This window comes from Coloeus monedula (assembly GCF_965178545.1).
Source record: "Coloeus monedula genome assembly, chromosome: 3".
NCBI classification, from domain to species: Eukaryota; Metazoa; Chordata; class Aves; order Passeriformes; family Corvidae; genus Coloeus; species Coloeus monedula.
The window spans coordinates 39088648-39110043 of record NC_138783.1 but is presented as its reverse complement, the minus strand read 5'-3'; the positions used below and the strand labels follow the sequence as shown (position 1 = coordinate 39110043).

The following is a 21396-nucleotide window of genomic DNA, read 5'->3' as shown; positions in this document are numbered from 1 at the left end:
AAGTAATAATATTTTGGTAGGAATAATAAAAATCATATTATTTGGGTTATATTTATACATATGTGAAATAAATATGCTATCAAAAAGTTGTATTTTATACAAAAAGTCAACTGTTACCTTTTGTATTCTATATACAAAGTTTTGTATGATATGATTGTTTATTTTTATCTGCAGATTTCAATTTTGGGTTTTGGGGGAGGGCAGAATGGGATCATGGTAAAATAGCTGGGTCTGACCCCAAGCTCACTGAAACCAATGGAATCTTTCCATTGCCTTCACAGGGCTTTGAATCAAGCCTTTAAATCACCTTCAGATATGTTTCACATCTGAAGCTCTCTGGAAACCTCAATATGAAAACATTCCAGGTTTCAAGTTTTTTCCCCAAAAAAGGCTTTTATTATTATTATTATTATTATTATTATTATTGTTATTATTGTTATTTCAGCTGTTGGGAGGCAGGTGGGACCTATGTAACTGTCATGTCCTTGTTGCATGTATGTCTGCTTTATATTTTCCCCATATTATAAACCAGTGTTTCTCTATACAGACTGAAAAGAAAAGTTGCTGTACAGAAATGTTTGTGTTTATGCATTTTTACATGTGGCTGTATATACCTCCTAGTACTATGCAGTGACACTTATTTGACTCCATTTATTTTTCACCTAAACATGAATAGTATGTTTTTCAGTAGCTATCAAAACTCTGCCAAGTAAATCAATCAAAATTATCCCAAGTGTCTCTTTTCTTACTATGAATTTTATATTGAATGTCTGTTTAGTCAACTGCTCATTCATCTGAGTAAACTAAAATTACGGTGATATTTTAGGAGGGGGGGTTGAGAAAAATGAACATCTGGCAGCTTCCAGGAGCTCAGTCTGCCTCTTTGCCAGAGAGCTGTGATGTTTTCCTACTGACTGAAGACATGACTTCATTACCAGCAAGGGTTAACAAATAATGGTCCACAAAAAATGCTATTTTAGCTCCTGGTGAATGGGTTGATGTAATCTTGCAGCAGAACAATTTGCTCTGGGATCCTGCAAAAGTTAAAGCAGAGAACTGTGCACTGCCAAGAGTTAGTTACCCCAAGAGGTCTGGCCAGGTTCCCAAGCCCATGCCCCGCCCTGGATCATACCCTGGAGATATCTGCCCCACTCCCCTCACTATCAGAGACCCCTAATGAGAAACCAGACATCAGACAACTGGCTTCTCCCTTCCTCCTTGCCTCCTCCACATTACACCTCATTCCAGCCTAAAGAGATTCCAGCCTGAAGAGATTCCAGCGTGTACCACATGGCGTTGGGTTGTGGGCTGTTTTACACAAGTATTCATCCCTACCAGGCTATTTTTAGAAGGTCAGCCCCGAGGAAGTGTCCTGTTCCTCGAGAGGCTTTCCGGGCTCCATCTCCAAGTGGGCGGCTCTTCCTGCCCCATGAACTGAGCAGAAGGGGTGGTGGAGGGGATGTTCCAAAGGGACAAATGTCAGCACATCACCGCCTGTGCTCAAAGGCTGCCTTGTGCTATTTTCAGATAGGGAAAAAAAAGGGCACCCCACATCTTAACTGCTTCGCTGCTGGTGGAGATGATGAGGGACTGCCATCCAGTACATCCACCCTTTTAGTCCCTCTCTACTCACCTTTCCCTACAGGGTAAGCAGGAAGGCATCTCCCTCGGTGCCCCTCACAACACCACTTCTGCTGGCTGGTGCCTTCCCAGGGTTTTTTTGCTAATGTTGCTCGGTCCCTCCATTGTAGCTGACTCCTATCCACAAATGGCTCATTTGTCCTTCCCTGGCATCTGGTGCTTTCACAGGAGGGATGGGGGAGGATGTTGGCAGATGCCCAGTGTCCCACTGCACTGGCTGTGCCCGTACTCCCCATCCTGGGTGGACATGCTGAAGTGAGGAGGTGCCCAGGAGGTGTGTGGCTCTCTCCTCACTTCAACATTTCCAGCACAGGTGGTAGAAAGTGCTTCCCTTGCACTCAAGGGGGAAAATAAGGCACAGTGCCACTCACCCAAAGGTAAATCTGAAACAGATCAAGAAACTCATGCCCTAAAGGTGTCACTTTGTCTATCTCAGCTGTAAAGGCAAAAGGCAAGGCAGGCAGGATGTGGGAGCCTCAGGCAGGGCTGCTGCCCACCTGCAGAAGATACCTCTGCAGCCTGGGACCTGTCCCTGGAGCGTGGCTGTCTGTGCAGCCAGGCTCTGAGTCCCTGGTAGTGCTTGAGTGCCATGACCACCCTCCTAGAGGTCCCCCGATCAAAAGCCGTTCCTACTGTGGATGCAGGACAAGAGGGATAAGGCAGTATAAAACACAAGTCACCCTGCACCACATGGCATCCAAACCAGAAAATGTCCCCAGACCTGTCTCCTATGCCCAGGGAGATGTAGCCAGCGAGACCACATGGAGGGGGTGTGAGATATGAGTGGCACTGAATATTTTCCCTGCCTGGCCAGATGCAGCACAGCAGGAATTGCACCAGGCCCAGGCGAGGTCTGACCTTTCCCACTGCATCCAAATCACTTGGTGGGAACCACTACCAGCTCGGGCAGCACAGCCAGGAGCGCTGCTCCCTCCCACGGCAGCATGGAGGCCTGGCAGCTGCAGGAACAGGGATGACATGGACAGGATTCCTCCTCCCACAATAAAAGTTTCAACCATGGTAAAATCTTACTTCATCCTAATTTTTAAATTAGGCATTCTGGGTCATGCAAACCACTTTAACAGACCCTCTTTACTAGAATTCCAAATCATAGCCCAAGTATCTTTATAAATAAAATACAAAAATAATTTCATCCATTTCTTGTTCACAAAATTGTTACAAACTAGCTCAGCCACAAGTTACTGTCATACTGGAGGACTTGCATGTTGAAGGGCATATGCTCCAGAAAAGGTCAGGCAAGCTGAAAAAGCAGGTTGATTAGGACTTAGAAATCTAGGCTTTAGAAAACCAAAAACAAAGCCAAACCAAATTAACCCAACAACAACAACATAACTAACAAACAAACAAACAACAACAAAACCCACAAGACCAAAGCAAACAAAAGAAACTCAGCCTGAAGTAGCATTTGGCAAACTGGCATTTTCATTGCAAGGAGCTCCTTTAAAAAAGCTGAAGCTTAAATGATTGTTTTTCCTGTAATGACTCAGCCTCCTGTGTGCTGAAGAGCAAGCACCCAGCAAGCGACGGCCTTTGACGGCCTTTGTGGGTGGACACATGGATCTTCGTGTTGGTGGAGTGCTGTGTGCCTGGGTACCAAGGTCAGATGAGCTGCTCCAGCATCCTCAGGACGAGCAGTGGCAGAGGCAGCCTGAGCCTCCCAGAGCAGCAGGGATAAAGCCCCACTTGGCTGCGCTGCCATGTGCCAGGTGAGCAGCTCTCTCTCCCCAGACATGTCGTGCATTCCTGTACATGGCTTCAGACAACAAAGATGCTCTATCTACATTTTTTTGGAAGGCTGCCTGGCATGTTTTCACTCTGGCTGACTGGTCTGCCTTGTTTGACAGGACACAGTTGCTCTGTTTTATCCTTCTTGCCCAGGAATATTGGGAAAATCCTGTGGGGCTGTTAAGTGTTTGGGTGAAATGCTGAGTGTAGGTGCAGCCATGCAGCTCCTGTTGAAGTTAACAGACCTGGTGGCAAAACCTACCCCTCAATATCAATTTGAGATGAAAGGTAAAGTTCCTGGTTGTTGTGAAGGTCAATGAACATCATGTAAGGGCAGGGTTTGTCCTTGATACCATTATGTTGGAGGGTCATGGTGAAGATAAAACCAGGGAATGTATTCAAATGGCCTTTTGTGCTTACCTGGCCTCTAAGTACAACAGGGAAGCTCAAATCTAGAGGCTGAAACATTTTTTTAAAAATTAAATTAGTTCTCGAAGAGGTCCTAGAGTACCAGCTGCTGAGAAGTATTTATTAGAAATTATTTTGGTATTGTTTAAGGATCTGATATGGAAAGCTCCTTCTTGTAGATGTGGCCTATAGGATTAGTTCCATAAGCTGATTTCATGAACAAGTGGGCACACATAACAGTCAAGTTAATTTATGAATAAAATTCATATATCAATGAAATTTCCATCAGTGAAAGACATCTAACTTTTTCAAGGAAAAACATACGGTAATTTGGCTGCATCTCTTCAAATTTATTAGAGAAGGAAACTGATGAGTTTTCCCGAAGTGCAGTTTTTAAAAAGAGAAATATGTCAGAGTGCACATGCCATATTATTTGATTCCTCAAATTTAGCAATGTCTTTAAGGTAAATACTGAAGAATGTCTAAAAATACATGCATTGGGCAATATAACCCTTGTGAATCTACACAACAGCTTTGCCAATGATGGTTTATTCCTTTTTTGAGCTCCTTCTTCTCTTAAGGATTGTGGTTTTTTTCCATGTTACTTGTCCTTTGTTGCAGTGCTAGGTTTGGTTTAGCAAGCTGCAGCTTTCCTGGAGAGCACAGCTGGGCTGCTTAGGCCAGAGTGACCATTTTGCCCTCCCATAGTCCTTTTGGACTTCCCTGAGCTCCTGCTCCGGCTAGCTGGGCTCTACAACACAGCGATGGCAAAGGAGGCAGAGAAGGGACCTCACAGTGGCCTCAGAGGACTCTTAATGTTACCTCTTGTCCCTGCAATCCCCAGAGGCAGAGAGACCTGGTGATCGGGGCACAGGGGGGTTTTCTCAGGGGCCCAGGAGCGGTACATGGGCGGAGTTGGGGTACAGGAACCAATTGGGAGAGCCCGAGGGAGCGGCCAGGGCTAGGGGCTAGGAAAAGTGGGGGGGGGACAATGTGAAAGGCATTTAATAAGTGAATCAGTGGGAAACACAACCCCACAGTCCTTCAACAAGACTTCTAGCCAGCATAATGTTATTTATAGTACCTCTATGAATAACCTAACTCTACAGCAAATTAAAATCAGTGTAAAGAAACCCGTTGTACTCTCACTGATTTCCTCAGTGTGAACATGTTAGCCTTGATCTGTTGCATAACCAGGCTCACAGGATGTCTACAGCAGAGGTAGGAACCTCATGTGTGTTTCCAAAAAGCTGATCAAAGCTGCAGGGCTATGTGGTATCCCCGCTCACATGTGAGCAGCAAGTTAACTTGCATTAGTACAGCTAAAATCAGGATTTCATGCATAACACTCCCTGAAAGCCACCTTCTCCCTTCACTTAAGCAACAACTCACTAACCAAAGGAGTTTGCCCATAGTTACAGGGCATCTTTATGCTATTACATGCCACACTGGTCTTGATTAATTGTGTGGCTCTTACTGGAGTAAACCCATCCCTTGATCATCTTATTCATTAAGGTTCCCTCCAATGCCAAAAACTTAGTCTAGTGTGTTCTACCATATAAACTGCTAGCTTCTGACATACAAATACCGATAGACCATCTGTTTATGCTGGGCAGTTTAAATCCTTCTCATAGAAAATATCTGGGGTGCTTCAGAAGGTTACAAAGAGAAGCTTTCAACAGCTAACAAGACAGTGCTGTTTAAAGAAGTAAATCATTTTTGAAAAAGGAATTTTAAAAACTGTTCACGAAGAACATTTCATTAGTTTCTCAACATTGAATATAGTCTTTTTAGAAGTGACTCAAATGCACAAAACAGCACAAAACCTCAGAAATATTCTTTTGTTATATCTGTCTTTTTAACCCTCAGTAGTGGCCTATTTTGTCTTCCTCTTTTGGTTTTCTTTTTAAAAAAAATTTAAAATTGAGTCTTTTTTATACACTTTACTGTGCCTCCAAAGCCTCCTGCTATTAGATCAGTTTTAGCTTTCAGCAAGCGAGAGTGTGCAATAAAGAAAAACTTCCCAATGGCCACCAACACTGTGGCACAGCGTAGCTGTGCACTTGGATGACAGATTAGCTCCAGAAATGCTACTTTCTATTAAATTATCTAAGCTTTCATCTGAGAATGCTTTCACCAGGCTTTTACAGCCTTTGATAAAAGGCAAGATTTTTGATAAGGAGCCCAAAGCTTGGCTCCCATGCCTACATTGATCTACATGATGATGTCTGGCCCTCAGATTTTAGCTTGTAGAATAGTGCCACCCTGGTAATATGATGTAGCCCAGGAAGAAATAAGCAATGCAAATGAACAGAAGTCTAGAAAATATATAGAAAAGAATGTTGTTTAGCCTGAAGAAGAGGAGGTTTGAGTGGGAATAGGAAAGAGATTTTTTGAATGGATATATCATTGCTGCCAGGGGAAAAGATTGGTTATTTTCCATGATGATCTCTACAGGCCAAGAAATCATGGCTTCAGGTTAGATGCCAGGTGGAATTTTTTGACAGGAAGGATAATATGAGGATGGACTGTCTGAGGAGGGTATGGGGTCAGAAGGTCCTCAGGACCTGCTTAGGCAGCTGTCAGAAATGATACTGCTGTGGTTATCTGTCTTCAGCCAGTGGAATGGACTAACTATCTTTGTGAGTCCTCACAGAAAGGCAGCAAAACTATTGAAAAGAAGTGAAAAGTTTTCATGTTCAGGAAGAAAAGGGGGGAAAAAAGTAAATTGTTTTGTGGGGCTTAAGTCAATGAATACTTACCAATTCAAATGAACAGCAATGCATCCCAGCCCACTCCCCCATCCTGAAGGGCAACTCCTTAAATCCCACTCTGTTCCCACACCATAAAAAAACAGCAGGAGGCTTGAGAGAGGTGAGTGTCCCAACTCTCATGTCTGCTCCTTCAGATGTTTTCCTGGGAGTGAAGTTAAGGAAATCTTCTATTTCAGCTCCCTTTCCTGAAAAAAATATTTTGATTCTGTGCTTGCACTTTTGTGTTAAAGTTACCAGATCAAGGCTGGCTAATCACAGGAATGATCAGAAGCTCTCAGAGATACCCGAATCCAGCCTGGAGCATGTCTAAGTTGATGTCTTTGTTCACTTCACAAAACTAAACAGGAGTAGCTTGGGAGAGGATTACGTATCTGCAATTCAATCCAGATGATTGCTTTATCATGGAAAACCATCCCTCTCTGTACCACCCAGAAGGACAGCCATCACAGGATGACGGTACCATGGGCTCCTGTTCCACCCCAGTTGAAGCTGCAGGCTTTAGAGGCAGAGCTAAAGGATGTACAGCTGCTACAGGAGAGGGTCTTAACAGCGTGTGAACGTCATGTGCTTGTAAAGGTATTTAAAGGATTAGGGGAGAATTAAATGTTTGTCTGTCTTTGTTGTTCAGCACAGCTTCAAAGCTGGAAGACGATATTAAAGGAGATATTTCCCGTCTTTAAATACCGGAAGGAGACTGCTAAAACAATAGCTGGGAAATGCAGGCATAACCTAACAGATTGATACACAAAGATGCTGGACGATTCTTACTGGATGGGTGAAGAGCATGCTATTCTGCAGTATAAAACAGTGATATAAAGGTCACAATTTCAAAAACCAGTGAACAATCCCTAGCAGGGACACAAGAGCTGGCTCAGGATTCCTCTCTGGGAAACAGAAGGCAAGCATCCTGGCTGGTGGCTTCAATTCACCCCTCTGCACTGGGCTGTGGGTTAACTGGCCAGCAGCAGAGCAATGCTTCCCATGGCCTCTCCTCAAAGCAGTTCTCTTGGGTAGCCAGGGGTGGTCACCAGTTTATCTGCTGCTGTTAAATCTGCCTTGTACCAAGAATCAGAGCTCTTAAGTTCCCCAAACAGGGAACTTTCTCTATAACCTTTTAGGAAAAAGCAAGTCTGTCTAGAGACAGAAACACTCTTGGAGAGATGCTCAGGCCAGCAGGTGCTTTCTGGGGGAAAGCTTTAGTTAAGGATTCAAGTAAACTCAATGCCTTAGCTGGCAAAGGGAAATGGAGAGTCTTTCTCAGAGAGGTTATGCCATTAAATCAGATTTTTACTGAACTGAGAAACTTGCAGCTCCACAAATAGGGCTAAGGGGGTCTTAAGATACCTTGGTGTGCTCCTGATACCGAGCTATTCTGCACAGCTTAGACAGCTTTGGGGACATGGCCTAAGTTGTGGTTCACAGCCTGCAGTAAGTGCCTTCAGGTACCAGAACTCTGCTCAGGGCAGCCACTCTGCTCCACGCTGTGGCTGCACTCTGGCTCCAGGCCCTTCTGTCTCCAGCATCATCCTCTCAAAATACCAGGTCCAGTGCTTCTGAAAGCATCTTTAGAAGGCAGACCGATGGCTGTTTTCTGCATGAGGGAGCATCTCTTCCAATTGCATTTGGGAGTTTTATGGATTATTCTTCTTCACTATTCGTTCTTATTTTATTCATTATAGAAAGGGCAGAGCAAAGGCAAAAACCTCACTCATTATATATTTCTCCTCTCCTCTTCCAGCCTATTTCTCTGAAAGATGTCATCACTGAAACAGTTAATTGGGAATAGTAGCAATTTATATCATCCTCAGAGAATAAAGGAAAATTCTTTCTAACAGCAAACCTCATTCTGAGCAAACACAGCCCTGAGTTCCTTGGCTGCCCATCACCTAAACCAGCTGCATTATTTGTGACTTCACAGGCCCCACAGTGAAGAAAATAACTTTATTCAACATCACTGTCATCATAGTATAAATTTGAAATGTATTCGGGTTAGTTTAATGAGAGTGGGAATGTGCTCCCAAGAACATTATACAAGTATTTTTACAATGTGCACTGAGCTAACAGATATTCAGGTTATTGAGCAACATGTTCGTACAGCCAAAGGCTTTATATCTTGGCCATGAAGAATGCTGGAGCAGAACAAGGACATTTCTCTCCTTTCCTTCTTTTCCTTTTTAAAAGTGAATTGATATCTCTTACTGGGGACACTGGTCCCTCCTACATTAGGGTTACTTAACCCTTGCCTTTACAATGGATGCTTGTGATCCTTTTCTGGGAAAGGATCAGACCTCCATTTTTTTGGAAGCAGGTATTCATACTCTGTACAGGGAATGTCCTTGGGGTAAAAAAAGTATCTTTGACTTGGAAATTCCTCTCTGCTTTGGTTGAGACATTGAATGTTAAACTTCTGTTATTTCACGTCTCAGTTTCCTTCAGCTGGAAAGCATGCTGGCAACACTCCAGACTGACTGAAGCACTGAGGGATCTATGAGGCACATGCTGATGGTTCAAGCCAGGGCTCATTCTGAATTCCTGCTGACTTCAGGCACTGCCAACACCACAAAGCACCTCTGCTCTCTGCAGTTGCTTTTGTAGCAGAGTTGGCCAAAGCAAACGTGTCCCAGCCAAAGCATCAGCCTCCAAACTGTCTCTGCTCCTGAACCACCTGAGCTTGTCTGTCAGCATGCTCAGGATGGGCTGGACCTGTTGACAGAGCAGCAGCAGATATTGGGCAGAGACACAGCTGAGCTGCCTGAGCAGTTGCAGCTGGGCGATGGTGGAGGACTGTGCTTCATGTCACCATCCTGTCACAGCCCCCTGGGGCCCCCATGACAGACTGAGGGATGCCATCCCTGAGCAGGGGAACAAAAAAAACAGTTGCCTTAGGTGTCTTTGTTCTCCCTCCACAGCAGTGCCAACACATGCAGCACTAAAACTCACTTCTCATCCTTCTCCTTCCTTGTTTGGGTGAAAAATTCCCCAGCTAAAGAATGAGGGTTAGCATCTTCCTTCTTACACTCACCACCAGCAGTGTATGTCCCTCTTAATCCCCCAAACTTCAGGGACCTGAGGCCCTTGTCCTTCAAGGGCAGGAGAGAGGATATTGGATTGTGCTCCTTCTCCTTATCTTTTGAGCCAAACACAAGACAACAATCCTTTTCAAACATCCCAGACCCCAACCAGACAGACAAGCAGAATGAGGGTATCAAGATCACCAAAATCTCTGAGTTACCATACTGAAGGCTCAGAGGTGACTCACTGTAGATAACAGTAAGGTAACTTATTACACTCACATAAGAGAATCAATGCTTCATTTTGGCCTTCACAGACTGCAGGAGCTATATTTCAGCACTTCATCAGAGCCTTGCTATGCAGGGTAAAAGCAGCTGACATGCAAATGCTGAACTATGACCAGAAGTGGCATATTTGTTGTTGCTTGTGAAGCCTGCACTCATGTGCAGGCATAAAACTGGTGTTTAATTGCACAGTTCCTTTATGCTTTTGTCCTGAACCTTCCCTGCATCCAGCACTGAGATGGGATGTCTGAGTGGGATCCCTTTAGGTTATACTGGGAAGTTTGAGAACCTGGCATTTCCTAACTTTTGGTACACATGGTATTGCATCCTAAATATTTCTTTCATGCATTAATTTGATGAATACAACACAGATTGATGTATTCATCAGTCAAACAAGTGGCAGAATGGACAAAGGCTGGCTGCTCCCTTCATGATCTAAAGCTAGCTTCAAGAGGAGGGCAGTGCTGTTCATGCCTAGGAGAACAGTAACAGCAACTGGTGCTCTCAGCTCATGTCACAATGAGAGTCTGAGACCACTTGTAGGACACTGCAGGCTCCTGCAGTTGTGCACTTCCCTGACTAGCCACTCACTACCACCTTCTTGGGAGAAGCACACACTCCCCTTTCCAGCTGTCTGGTGCTCTCAGAAGCATTGCCCAGCATCCCCATACTGGGTGTGTAATGGTCCTGGAGTCAATGAGAAACAACTCCCTGGTTATGTCCACGTTGCTAAAATAAAAAATGATCAGGCAGATGCTGGCCATGCAGCCAGGTGGAGCAAACTGGCTTCTGCTCACACCAGAACCAGTTCCTTCTGAGCAGTCTTGCCTCATCCCTTCAATATTTGGCCTGGTTCTCCTCTGGCCCCATTAAGGCCCTGTGATCTGCCTTTTCCAAATTTTAGTTCCATTGGAAATGGCAAAAAGCTTCTTCCCTTATTGTATCCATGGGCTTAATGTGTTTTCAGTAGCTTCCTGAACATTTTTTACAGCTCACACACTGCAGACAGGTAACTTACACAGAGCAGACAACCAAACACTCTCAAATACTTCATTTTTATTGCACTCACTGTTAAGCTTGCAACTCCCCATCCCTTTCATCACTAGAGCACAACACCCTGCTGCTTTTAAAAGAAAGTATGAGCCTTCCACATGGAAATTTGAGCCATCAAATAAAAGGGAAACCAAAAGGAATTAATTTCTACTGTGTTTTATATTCTAGAAGTGTCCTTCTCATTTTTAATATCATCTTCAGATCTTACCATCAACATTTTATTGTGTTTCATTAAAACACTACCACAAAGTGCATCTTCCCTAACAGAAAAGGAAGTACAAATGCGATAAAATCAAGTATTCTTAACCATTTCCTTAACTGTAGCTATTAAACATAGCAGCTGCAGATTAAAATCTCACTTTGAGAAGTCTGTGTGCACATAGACAATAAAGACAGTACTATTTCAGACAATGTAGACGTAAAATTACTTAACTTAAAATGAATGTTTGCCTGAAAATTGGTGTATAAATCAGGACTGTAAGACACAGATTTGAGATCCAAGAGGTACAGAGACTTTTCTCCTCCATGAGAACACCTTTCCCCATCTCAGAGGCTGCAAGTGCTGAGACTTCAGACACCCTCCTAATGTCTGACAGTACCAAACCAATTCTTGCCCCCACATCCTCCCTTCATGCAGATCACCCGACAGCTTGTGAAAATACACTTATTTCCAGCAGTAGTGGTTTAACAAGCACCAGAAATTTCAAATTTAACTCTTGCGAGTAATTCTTTCTTACTTCATGTTTGCCACACTGGAGACCATTACACAGGTGCCAAGAAGCTGCTGGAGTGCAACAGCCCAAACCTGTAGACAGCCAGACAGTTGCTGTGATGTATTTAGCCCTTCAGGAGAAAAGATGCTTTATTCAAATTGACACAAGAAATTGATCTGTGTGTTCTGCAGCACGCAGTGGAAGTCCTGCCCTTAGAGCCTGAGGCCTGCAGCTCTCCAGATGCCCGCACCCTCAGGCTCCCTGTCTGCTCAGCACTACAGTCCATGCCTTGGACTGCACCGGTACCATCATGTAGCTGTAAGCAAACACAGGCTACAGAGCACTGCAATCATGCACAGGCCATCGAGAATTAAAAGCATAAGGCAGTTAAAAGCCAGGTGAATTGCCTGACTCCAGCAGACTGTACACACTGAGCACACAGTGGGATGGATGCTGATGTACTCATTAGCCTGTGGCATATTTAATTCCTGACTGTTCTGTGGGCAGCCATGAAATGGTGGTGGGAGTGAGGACAAGAAAGCAGGAAGAATAAATAGTCTGCCCATCAGAAGTGCTTCATAAACAGGTAACAAGCTATAGTGTACAGGATTAGGTCCAGGCTGAGTCCAGAGCCCCATGTCTGTAGCACCTTGCATCAATACCTGCATGACTGCATAAAAAATAAAAAGCAATTAAGTGACTAAAAAAAAGTGATAAAGGGTCATTGAACATTAGTTTCTGCTTCTGTCAATCACAGAGGGGGTGCAAGGCAAAAGCACTGTCGGGGTGCCATCACAGCCAGTAAAGAACCACCCTGTGGGTGAGCTGAGGTGACCACTCTGATCAGGGTAACCAGAAGTATAGTAACCTTGGAGGCACAGTGACAATTTAAGTGTAGCTGTAAGTCATAAGTCCCTTTGTTTTGACTAGTTTCTAACTTCAACAGCACAGGCATCATGCATCAGCAGGACCAGATCTGTGCATGTACCCCATGACCATCTTGTAACAGATGTTCTTGCAACCACAAGCAGCTCTAGCTCCAAATCACAGCCACAGCAAGTTGTTCTTCATCAACCTCTCTGCCTGTGCCAAAGCTCTTGCTGTTTCTGACCTCATACTTTATCAGCTGATGGGGCTTGACAAAAGGAACACATGCCACCTCCAGTGTGATTTGATGATCATACATCACAGTGGGATCTCACCAGTGACAATATGCCCTTCCCAAGGCACTGAGAATCTTTTATCGGCTGCCCACTGCCCTTTTGCTGTACATCAAGGAGACAAGAAAATGTAATAAATCTGAGAACCATTTTAGTGAATCAAAGGAGAGACAAGGGTGTCTCTGGTTGTGTGGTTTTCAGAACAATTATGGGACTGAGTCATGCTGCAAATTTGTTGGACTCATTGATGGGGACTAGACTAGAGAAGGCACAGTGTGTGAAGCTGCCTTTGCCATGAACTATTTAATGTGCTAAGAGGGCACAGGAATATGTGAGTATAGTGGCAAAAATATGGGAGATCCATAGAGCTGCAGCAAAGAGAGCTTGTTTTAGGATGGATAAGATTTTAATGTTGGGGCTGGAGCAAAAGGGACAAGACAATCATTTTCAGAAGGGATTAGAGCTCTCACTCCCTTATTATTTATAGGCCTTTCAACCATGGGATGAGTTGTATGATGGGAAGAGAGGGAGGGAGGGGAATGTCTGATGAGCTGTACCGTGTAAGGACAGGTTACTACACAGACTGCAGCAGGGGAGCAAGCTTTCTCAGAGCAGATCATTTGAGCACATGATCCTGCTTCATGGCCTACCCTTTGACCACTGTAGGAGCTTGACTCCTCCTCTGCTCCAGGAACATTTAGTCAGGCAGTCACAGACCATGACCAAACATCCCTGCGAGACCTGCAAAAGGTTGTGCCAGGATGTCCGGAATGTGTGACTGTCTCTAGCTTTGGTGAGCCCTGTGCTCACAGTGTGAGACACAACAGACCTGTGTTTGGCTCTGCAGCAGCAAAGCTGAGGAGCTAATCCAGCAATGAGAACATCTGGATTAATAACATCTGGCACACTCATATGGCAGATGTATGGACCACACATACAGAGCTAGAAAGCCCCTAACTCAACAGACACATAGTTTAAATACAATGGATACAAATAGTATCTCACTTTCACCCAGAAGGACTGAAGCAAAAGTCTTACCTCTCCTCACTTAATCATGTTTTACATGGTACATAAAATTATCCTCTTTGTGCTCTGTTCACCACAGCTTTGACAGCCTCTAAACACCTAAGAAAGCCTGGGGCTATGTATTTTTCACTTTGTATATGCTACAACCACATACAATTTCAGGAAGTATTGGAGGATGTCTGCTTGTCTTTTACTTGGAATTAATCTTTTACACCTTTGATTCAAGGAAGTTCCTTGTTATTCTCACTTTCAGATATCACTCAGCTGTGTCAGACACACGGCATTAAAATGAACACAGATAATATTATTACTTATCCATGATGTTAATTTTATTTTACTGTTTCCTGTGTTGAAATGGCAAAATGACAGAACATTCTCTCATTAAAAAAAAACCAGACAAAAACCCAAATGATGATACTTGTAAGATAATGGTAAGGGATGTGGTAAGCAAAAGTAGGTTAACTTACTTTACATCAGTTATACAACAGTCTTGTGAATTGTCCTTAATTGGTTTTGGTTATGTCAGGCTTTTATTTAATTCTCCATCACTTTTAAGAGCCCTGAGGTAACGCACTTCACAGAGAGAATATTCTGACTGACTTTGAAAATGTGGTATTGTTGAGCAGAAAGACTCACTGAGCAGACTGCTAGTTTCTTTCAGCAGCAGGAGAGATCCAGGAGGTGATTAGCTTTGTTCTCATTTACAAAGCACCAGTGGGAATTTCTAAAGGGTTTCACAGGCCCTGGGGATAAGGCCAAGAACAAAACAGGGCAGTGAAAAGCAAATAGAGCGCTTCATCAATAAACTACTTAGAGATGCCACATCAATAGTAAATTAGGAAGAAAGGAAGGCACTCTAATACTTTCACATAGCAATGGAGGTTTATATATTGTTTTTATTCCTACTTGACTTTTTTTACACTGCACCTCTATCAAACTAAGCTTAGCAAAGGGAATAGAGGTAATACCAACTCACCACAAGGCTATTTGATAAGATTTGAAGGGCAGACATACACTGCTTTGTGCTGGTTCTACAGTGCTGACCTCTCCCAAGGGTTATTACCGCCAGGAACTCCATCCTCGGAAAGGCTGGGAAGAGAGTGCAGCAGTGGGAAAAGGCTACCAGGAACTGCCCGACTGCTTACCAAAGATGCTGAAGTACTGCTGCCACAGCACCCCCTGCCCGCATGTCCCCACAGAGGACACCATCTGCTCGGCAGACACAGGTGTGGATGGGAAGCTAAACAGAAGAGGCAGGGAGACAGTATGTCATTAGTACCTCGGTTTTTATTAATAAATGATGCTTCTAAAACGTCCATTGCTCCTAACCAGAGGGGAGGAAAAAAGATGAACATTTAAAATAATTTTACAGTTGGAACAAAATCAGCACAGGTCTATGGATCTTTTTTGTAATTGTAACGATGTCGAGGCATTTGTTTGGATTTTAATGCTGCAGTAAACCACTAGCAATTAGCTTATTTTTCAAACAAGGATCTCACTTTTAACCATAAGACAGAGTTTTCATTTTAGAAAAGCCTCCACAAACTCAATTTTCTAGGCTGAAACCTTCCCTCCCCCAAAACTCATTTGCCAATTTAGTAACTTTTTGTTTAGATGATTAAACGAAAAATACAAAAATAAACCCTGCTTCAACAAAGCTGTATTTTCAAGTTTAAACCAGCCTCAAAACCATCCCACATCAACTTTGCTCAACAGCAGCTGATAGAAACCGAACAAAAGAGCAACAGAGGCAATTTCACGGCTGCATCATGCAGTCTCGGGTGGGGATGCTGCAAACCTGCTTCAGCATCGTGTATGACTTCTGACGACAGGAACAAAATGGGAAACAACAGAGAGAAACACATCAACTAATTTACTCCTTGCAGCTTGAAGAGGGATGATGTTTTGGTAACCATTCTACAGCCACAGAGTATACAGACACAGGGTTTATCCTGTTTTGAGGTAGTATTTAAAACAGGAAGGTCCATTTGGACCGATGCTCCTGACATCAGATGCTCTTTACCAACAAACAGGCCTTTCTGGAAACCCACCTGCCTCCTAACACATCCCCAGTGGTTCATTATTTTTGCCACATGAGATTCTTGCCAAAACAGCCATACATTTGAAAGACATCTGCATCCTTGATATGGGAGGCTTAAGGTACAGTTCCCTCAGTCTTTGTAAGCAATGCCAAGAGCTTTTCTCTTGCTCTTCAATTGCTTCAAGGAACGGAACGTACCACGACCCTTCCTGCAGAGCACTTGATACCGAGCCGTGCCTGCAAAGCCTTCCGGGCACAGATCGCCACGGATGCATTCGAGCTTTCAGTCGGGTGACTTCACCGAGGATCCATGCCAGCGCCCTGCATCCTTGACTCGTGTGATTGTGACCCGTCACCTTACACAGCCCCTGCTCTCAAGCATCAAGGGATGCTCGAGAGTGACCATTCCTCTGCTCTCAGGAACGACCACCGTGCTCCGGGGATGGAACCCGGGAACTGCTACCTTCCCTTAGTCCTCAAGAGGACAAAAAGGGACATCGTGGCCCACCCCGTACCCTCACGAGCCAAGCCCCACGCCCACCGGAGGGGCGGCCCGGAGGGCTGGCAGCGGCGCTGCCCCGCTCCCGCACCCTGCGGCGGGCGGCGGCTCGGCCCCCTCCGCGCCCCGCCTCGGCCCGCCCCCCGCGCGGCACGCCGGGCCAGCATGGCCGCTTCCCGGCCCGCCGGGCGCCGGGCGCGGGGCTGAGGGACGCGGGGACACCGCCCGCCGCGGGGCCGCCCGGCATGGAGGGGAGCTCCAGCTGCGAGAGCCTCGGCGCCGGGCGGGCGGCGGCGGCGCGGCCGCCCAGCGGCGACTCCCTGTCCAGGTACCGCCCGCCGCAGAGGCGTCGCCGCCCGCCCGCGGGGCTCGGAGGCCGGGGACCACCGCGGGGCGTGGGGGCAGAGGGAGGGAGCGGGGAGGGGCCGCCAGGGAAGAAGAAGCCGAAGGGATGGAGCTGGTGCTGTTTGTTCCCTCCGTGGGCAGGAGGCTCCTGCGCTTCCCCGGGGTCGGGTCTCTCCTGCTGGGGTGTCCCTGCTGCTGGGGGTGGCTGTGGGGTGACGGAGCAGGAAGGCAGGCGTGGGCTCTGCTCGGCTGCGGCACAGCCGCTCTCTCTTGCAGGCCTTTAGTCAGAGCAGGAGGTGCCACCCCCACCCGGCTCTCGGTAAATCCGTGCTCAGCCAAAGCAGTGCCCCTGCCCTTGGTACCTAAGGTGGAAGGATCTGGGAGATGGGCAGCACAGGTAAGCGTTGCTGGAAGGGCAGGCGCGGCACCCGCTTGGGAGCTGCCTTTCAGCGCGGTGCCGTGCCCACGCCAGGCCTTGTCCTCTTCAGGAGCAAATTTCCTGGGGCGTGTTGAGCGTTTGTGGTTTTGCCATCATGGCTTTTTCTAACAGCTTGACTTTGCGGGTTGAATGGCTTGTAATGCCATGTGGGTAAGATTCAAGGTCCTTAAGCCATGGAAGCCGAAAGGAGATTTTTGTGTTCTTTCCACCCTCCACGGGCTATCAGTGAAATTTTAATTTTGTGATTGAAAAGCACATCCTGCTTGGGCCTTGTGTTTGATGAAGGAGGTTGCAGTAGGGTAGCAAGAGCAGGCGCTGAGAGACTGATAAGGCTGGTGATGTGGGAGGCCCTGGTGTTGTGGTAGAGCCTGTGAGCAGGGTGACCTGATGGCTGCTGAAGGTTGTTCTGTCCCATTCTGGCTGCCCTTGCCATGCACAAGTTGCAGGATCACAGGATAACTTGGGTTGAAGAGTTCTCAGCATCCCTGAGTCCAGCCTCCTGCTCATACCAGAGACAGCTTTAAGATCAGATCAGACTGCTTTTGGCTTTTACCCAGTTTGGTCTTGAAAATTTACAAAGGTGAAGTGCACACAGCCTCTCTGGGCAGCCCATCAGCATCTCCTGTATATCTTCCACTGCCACTGGTGGCACTGGGCATGCTTTTTTGGTCCTGCAGAGCAGTCTCTCCCCAGTCTCTTCACACAGGCGTGGTGCTCCAGCTACACTATCCCAGTGGTGCTTCCCTGAACTCCCTCTAGCTCCCTGGAGACTTAACTGCACTGTGGGGCTAATACCTGCATGCAGTACTCCAGAAATGCTCCTCTGAAAGCTGAGTACAGGGGGATCCTTCCCTGGGTCTCCTGGCTCTGCCTCTGTTCTTAGAGCCCAAGATGCCAGTGGCCACTTTGTTGCCAGCATCTCCAAACTCCCATGGTTGGCTTTTACCCCGCTGCTCCTCAGACAGGCACTTGGGTTTCTTCATTCTTGGGTCCTTCCTGACTTCTGACTTTCATTTCACCCTTCTTCGTCAAATTCTTCTGCTCTCTGTACTGGTTTCACTGTGCAGTTCTACCAGTGCCCTGCCAGATGCCAGCAGGCCTCTTTCGCCCTTACTTAACTGACCCATTATATTCTTCTTTTTATCTCTGCATCAGCTCAGGCAACTTCGACCCATCTGGAGGTCATTTACTGTGAGAGGCCTATGGACACTAAAGAGAGCTTAACTCAGAAGAGCCAGTGGCTACAAGGAAGCTCCTGTTGAGCCTCTCGGCAGCATGCCCTGCGCAGATGGAACCATGGGGAAATTGAGATGATAAATCTGTTTCTGTTGAGCATGCACAAGGCTGTGTCCTCCAAGTCCTGGAAAGGCCCAGACTCTTAAGAGATTTCTTGGGATGTAAAAAAAGCTTATTCAAAAGCTTTCAGAATCTCAAGTCTCTGCTTGAACATCTAGAACCCATAGAAGAAAGCTAGCCACTTGGGGGGGGGTTTAATGTACTCCAAACATAATACAGGTATTTGAAATAGATTAATGTTTTTCATCTGTAATTATTAATAAAAAGACCCTCATCTTGAGTTGGTGTATGCTGTAAAACTTTTTAGTTGAAATGGTTCAAGATTAGGGTAAACTTACAAGAAAATAAAACAAGGTTCTTGTAACGAGAGATGCCTGGTGACCTTCAGAATGTTTATTATCAGCTTACCTTGGCAATCTAGTGATGCATATGCACAAATAAATAATTGTCTATTAATTGGACAGTAGATTGATTTTCATCAGGGTTTTTTTTTCATTAAAGCTGTACTGCAATCTGATTTTATACATCAGAATAATTCTCTGAAGCTAATTGGACTATTTGTATGCATTGAAATATACTTATTTTAATTTCTGTGATTGTGATCTAACAGCTAGACCAGCTTCAAATTGTAACCTATGACACATTTTCACCAAATGATTTTGTTTAAAAGAAGTTAGCTTTGGGAATGATGTGAGGAACACAATGAATCATGAAGATGCTGTCATCAGTTTTTATAATCCATTTTATTTAAAATGATCAAAACCCAAAAAATGACTCAAAGGTCACTCATCTCAGAATCACCATTACCTAGCCTTTTGAAGCCTTACTGAGTTATACTTACTGAATTGTTTTATGCAAGATTTAGAAGACTTGGAAAGATGCTAGTGATGCTGGTATGAAATACATACAGCAGGGCATTCTTTGGGTTGTCTCAGCTCCAGGTTGGAAGTGTTATTATTTCTACAGGTGCTTAAGATCTAGCTCCTCAAGTAGACATGCTTGATAGGGTTTACTTGTACATAAGGCTGCTCACATCCAAATAAGTGCCTTGAAGAACATTATAGATTTGTCTTTTAGTAATGCACATGAGCTGTGGCAATAAGGGCATTTGACAGTGAAAGTTGCTTTGATATTTAAATAGACCCTAGTAATGTGCAATACCTGTGGTCCTTGAGGAAGACGTAGGAATAATTAAACAAATGTTACCTACTTTCTGTCCCAACTAGAAAAACATTGAAAAACTCCTAATGAGACTTACAGTATAGTTGTTTGTACAGGGTAAAAAATCGCCAGCTCTCTGTGAAAATACCGAGTTAGTTTCAGATGAGCAGGTCACAGCTAATTAACTCGGCTGCCCTCACAGTTGTGCTGAAACTGCTATTCTGCTTTTCAAGTCTCAGCTGTCTCACCCAGTGCTGGCTTTGTGCAGCACAGCACTGGGTTCTGCAGCTCTCTGTGGTTTCCAAGGGTCAGTACTCAGCATGGACATTCCCCTCCCATCCTGTTCTCATGGACGACACATGACCATGAGCCAGCTACTCATAAAGAGCTGTGGTGGTATTTGACTAGCAACTTGCAAGACGTGCTTGTGTATCTGCAGTGTCTGTCCAGAAACAACCTGTGAGACAGAAGAAGGAGTGAGGTAAAACACTGATTCATATGTTTGATGAGCTACAATATGGTTATGTCCAGAAGAACAAGCTTTTCTCAGTGTTATGGACTGCTATTATATCTCTAGAATGGCCTGAGGATCCTGGGTGAGTGAGTGATAAACACAGTTCAGCTCTGCTAATTATTCAGACTTCTTCCAAGACCATTCTTAAAATGAATTTGTGGGTGGGTTTGTTGTATTGTTGATTTTGCAAATTTGAGGTTGCATCCAGACCCTCTGACCCTTGGAATTCAAAGGAATAGCCAAAAAATTTCTACCACAATCTTTTCTTTTCATGGAGGGAAAGCCAGATGGAGTCATGTATGATTTTAGCAGAACACATGACTTTAGGGAAAAAAAGTGGTGGCAAACTTCAGATATTTACTTTACATTAAATGTGTTTAGGCATTTTGTTCATGCAGTCTATGTGGTTATGTCCTGTCGTTTCTGAATGAGCTTGCATCTCTGTATTCCTCAGGAAAAGCATATCACAGTTCAGTCTGAACAATGGTCCAGTAAGATATCTAAGAGGCTTTCTGTTAGGTCTGCTGAAGATAAATTTGTATTGCCTGTGCAAAAGTGTGGAGGTGATTGTACTGTAAAAAAACTGTTATAGGAGATGTCAGTGCTATTTCAACATCAGTATAAAATGAGAGGAAGATAAGGCAGTGGGTAGATGTTTCCCACCAGCATGACTGTAGCAATGCTTGATGTTACCGCTTTTTTGTTGCTTGTTATCACCTTTCTTCTGGTGTTTATCATCCACAGAGGTCTGCAGACATGGTGGATCCTATGCACTGCATTTTTACTGAAGCATATGAGAACAATCATGCTCCTTGTCTTTATGTTTGCAGGGGTAAATCTGAAAATGTAAACTCAGTGTAAATCAGTGCAGCAAGGTCTGTTGAACCAATAACTCCATGAGGTATGAACTCCCCCCTTGTCTCAAATAAGGCCCTGTCAATACCTGGTCTGATTTAAGGCTGTGTTGAAGGAATTCTTTCCCCATGGGTGAGAGTGATGCTGGAAAGAGTTGGGTCTGTGAGCTGTTGGCTGAGGAGGGCTTTAGCTGTAGCACCACATTGCTACCAGATGTATGAGCTTTGCTGATTGAGTTGTTTTGTGATGAGTCATTGAAGTTAGAGTTTGAAAGGGAAGATTTTTGCCAGTTTTGGTGTTCGGTGAAATGCTGTCATTTTCCTCATGGGCTTTGAGAGCATTTCTTGCATTTGATTTCTTGTAAGTGCAAAGCAGGATTTCTCAGGAGTTGTTACCATTAAAGACAAGTATGCTGCTGGATGAGTGTTG

The 21396-nt window shown here is 44.9% G+C and overlaps 1 protein-coding gene across 1 annotated transcript in view; it reads left to right on the top strand.

The window, feature by feature from the left end:
* Window positions 1-16540: 16540 nt before the first annotated feature.
* The window catches only part of MTMR2 (myotubularin related protein 2), a 62997-nt gene continuing 58141 nt past the window's right edge, over window positions 16541-21396 (top strand). The window contains exon 1 of the mRNA XM_082277982.1: window positions 16541-16685. Coding sequence (XP_082134108.1) covers window positions 16603-16685 — 83 coding nt within the window. The 5' untranslated portion in view covers window positions 16541-16602. The remainder of the gene's footprint in view (window positions 16686-21396) is intronic.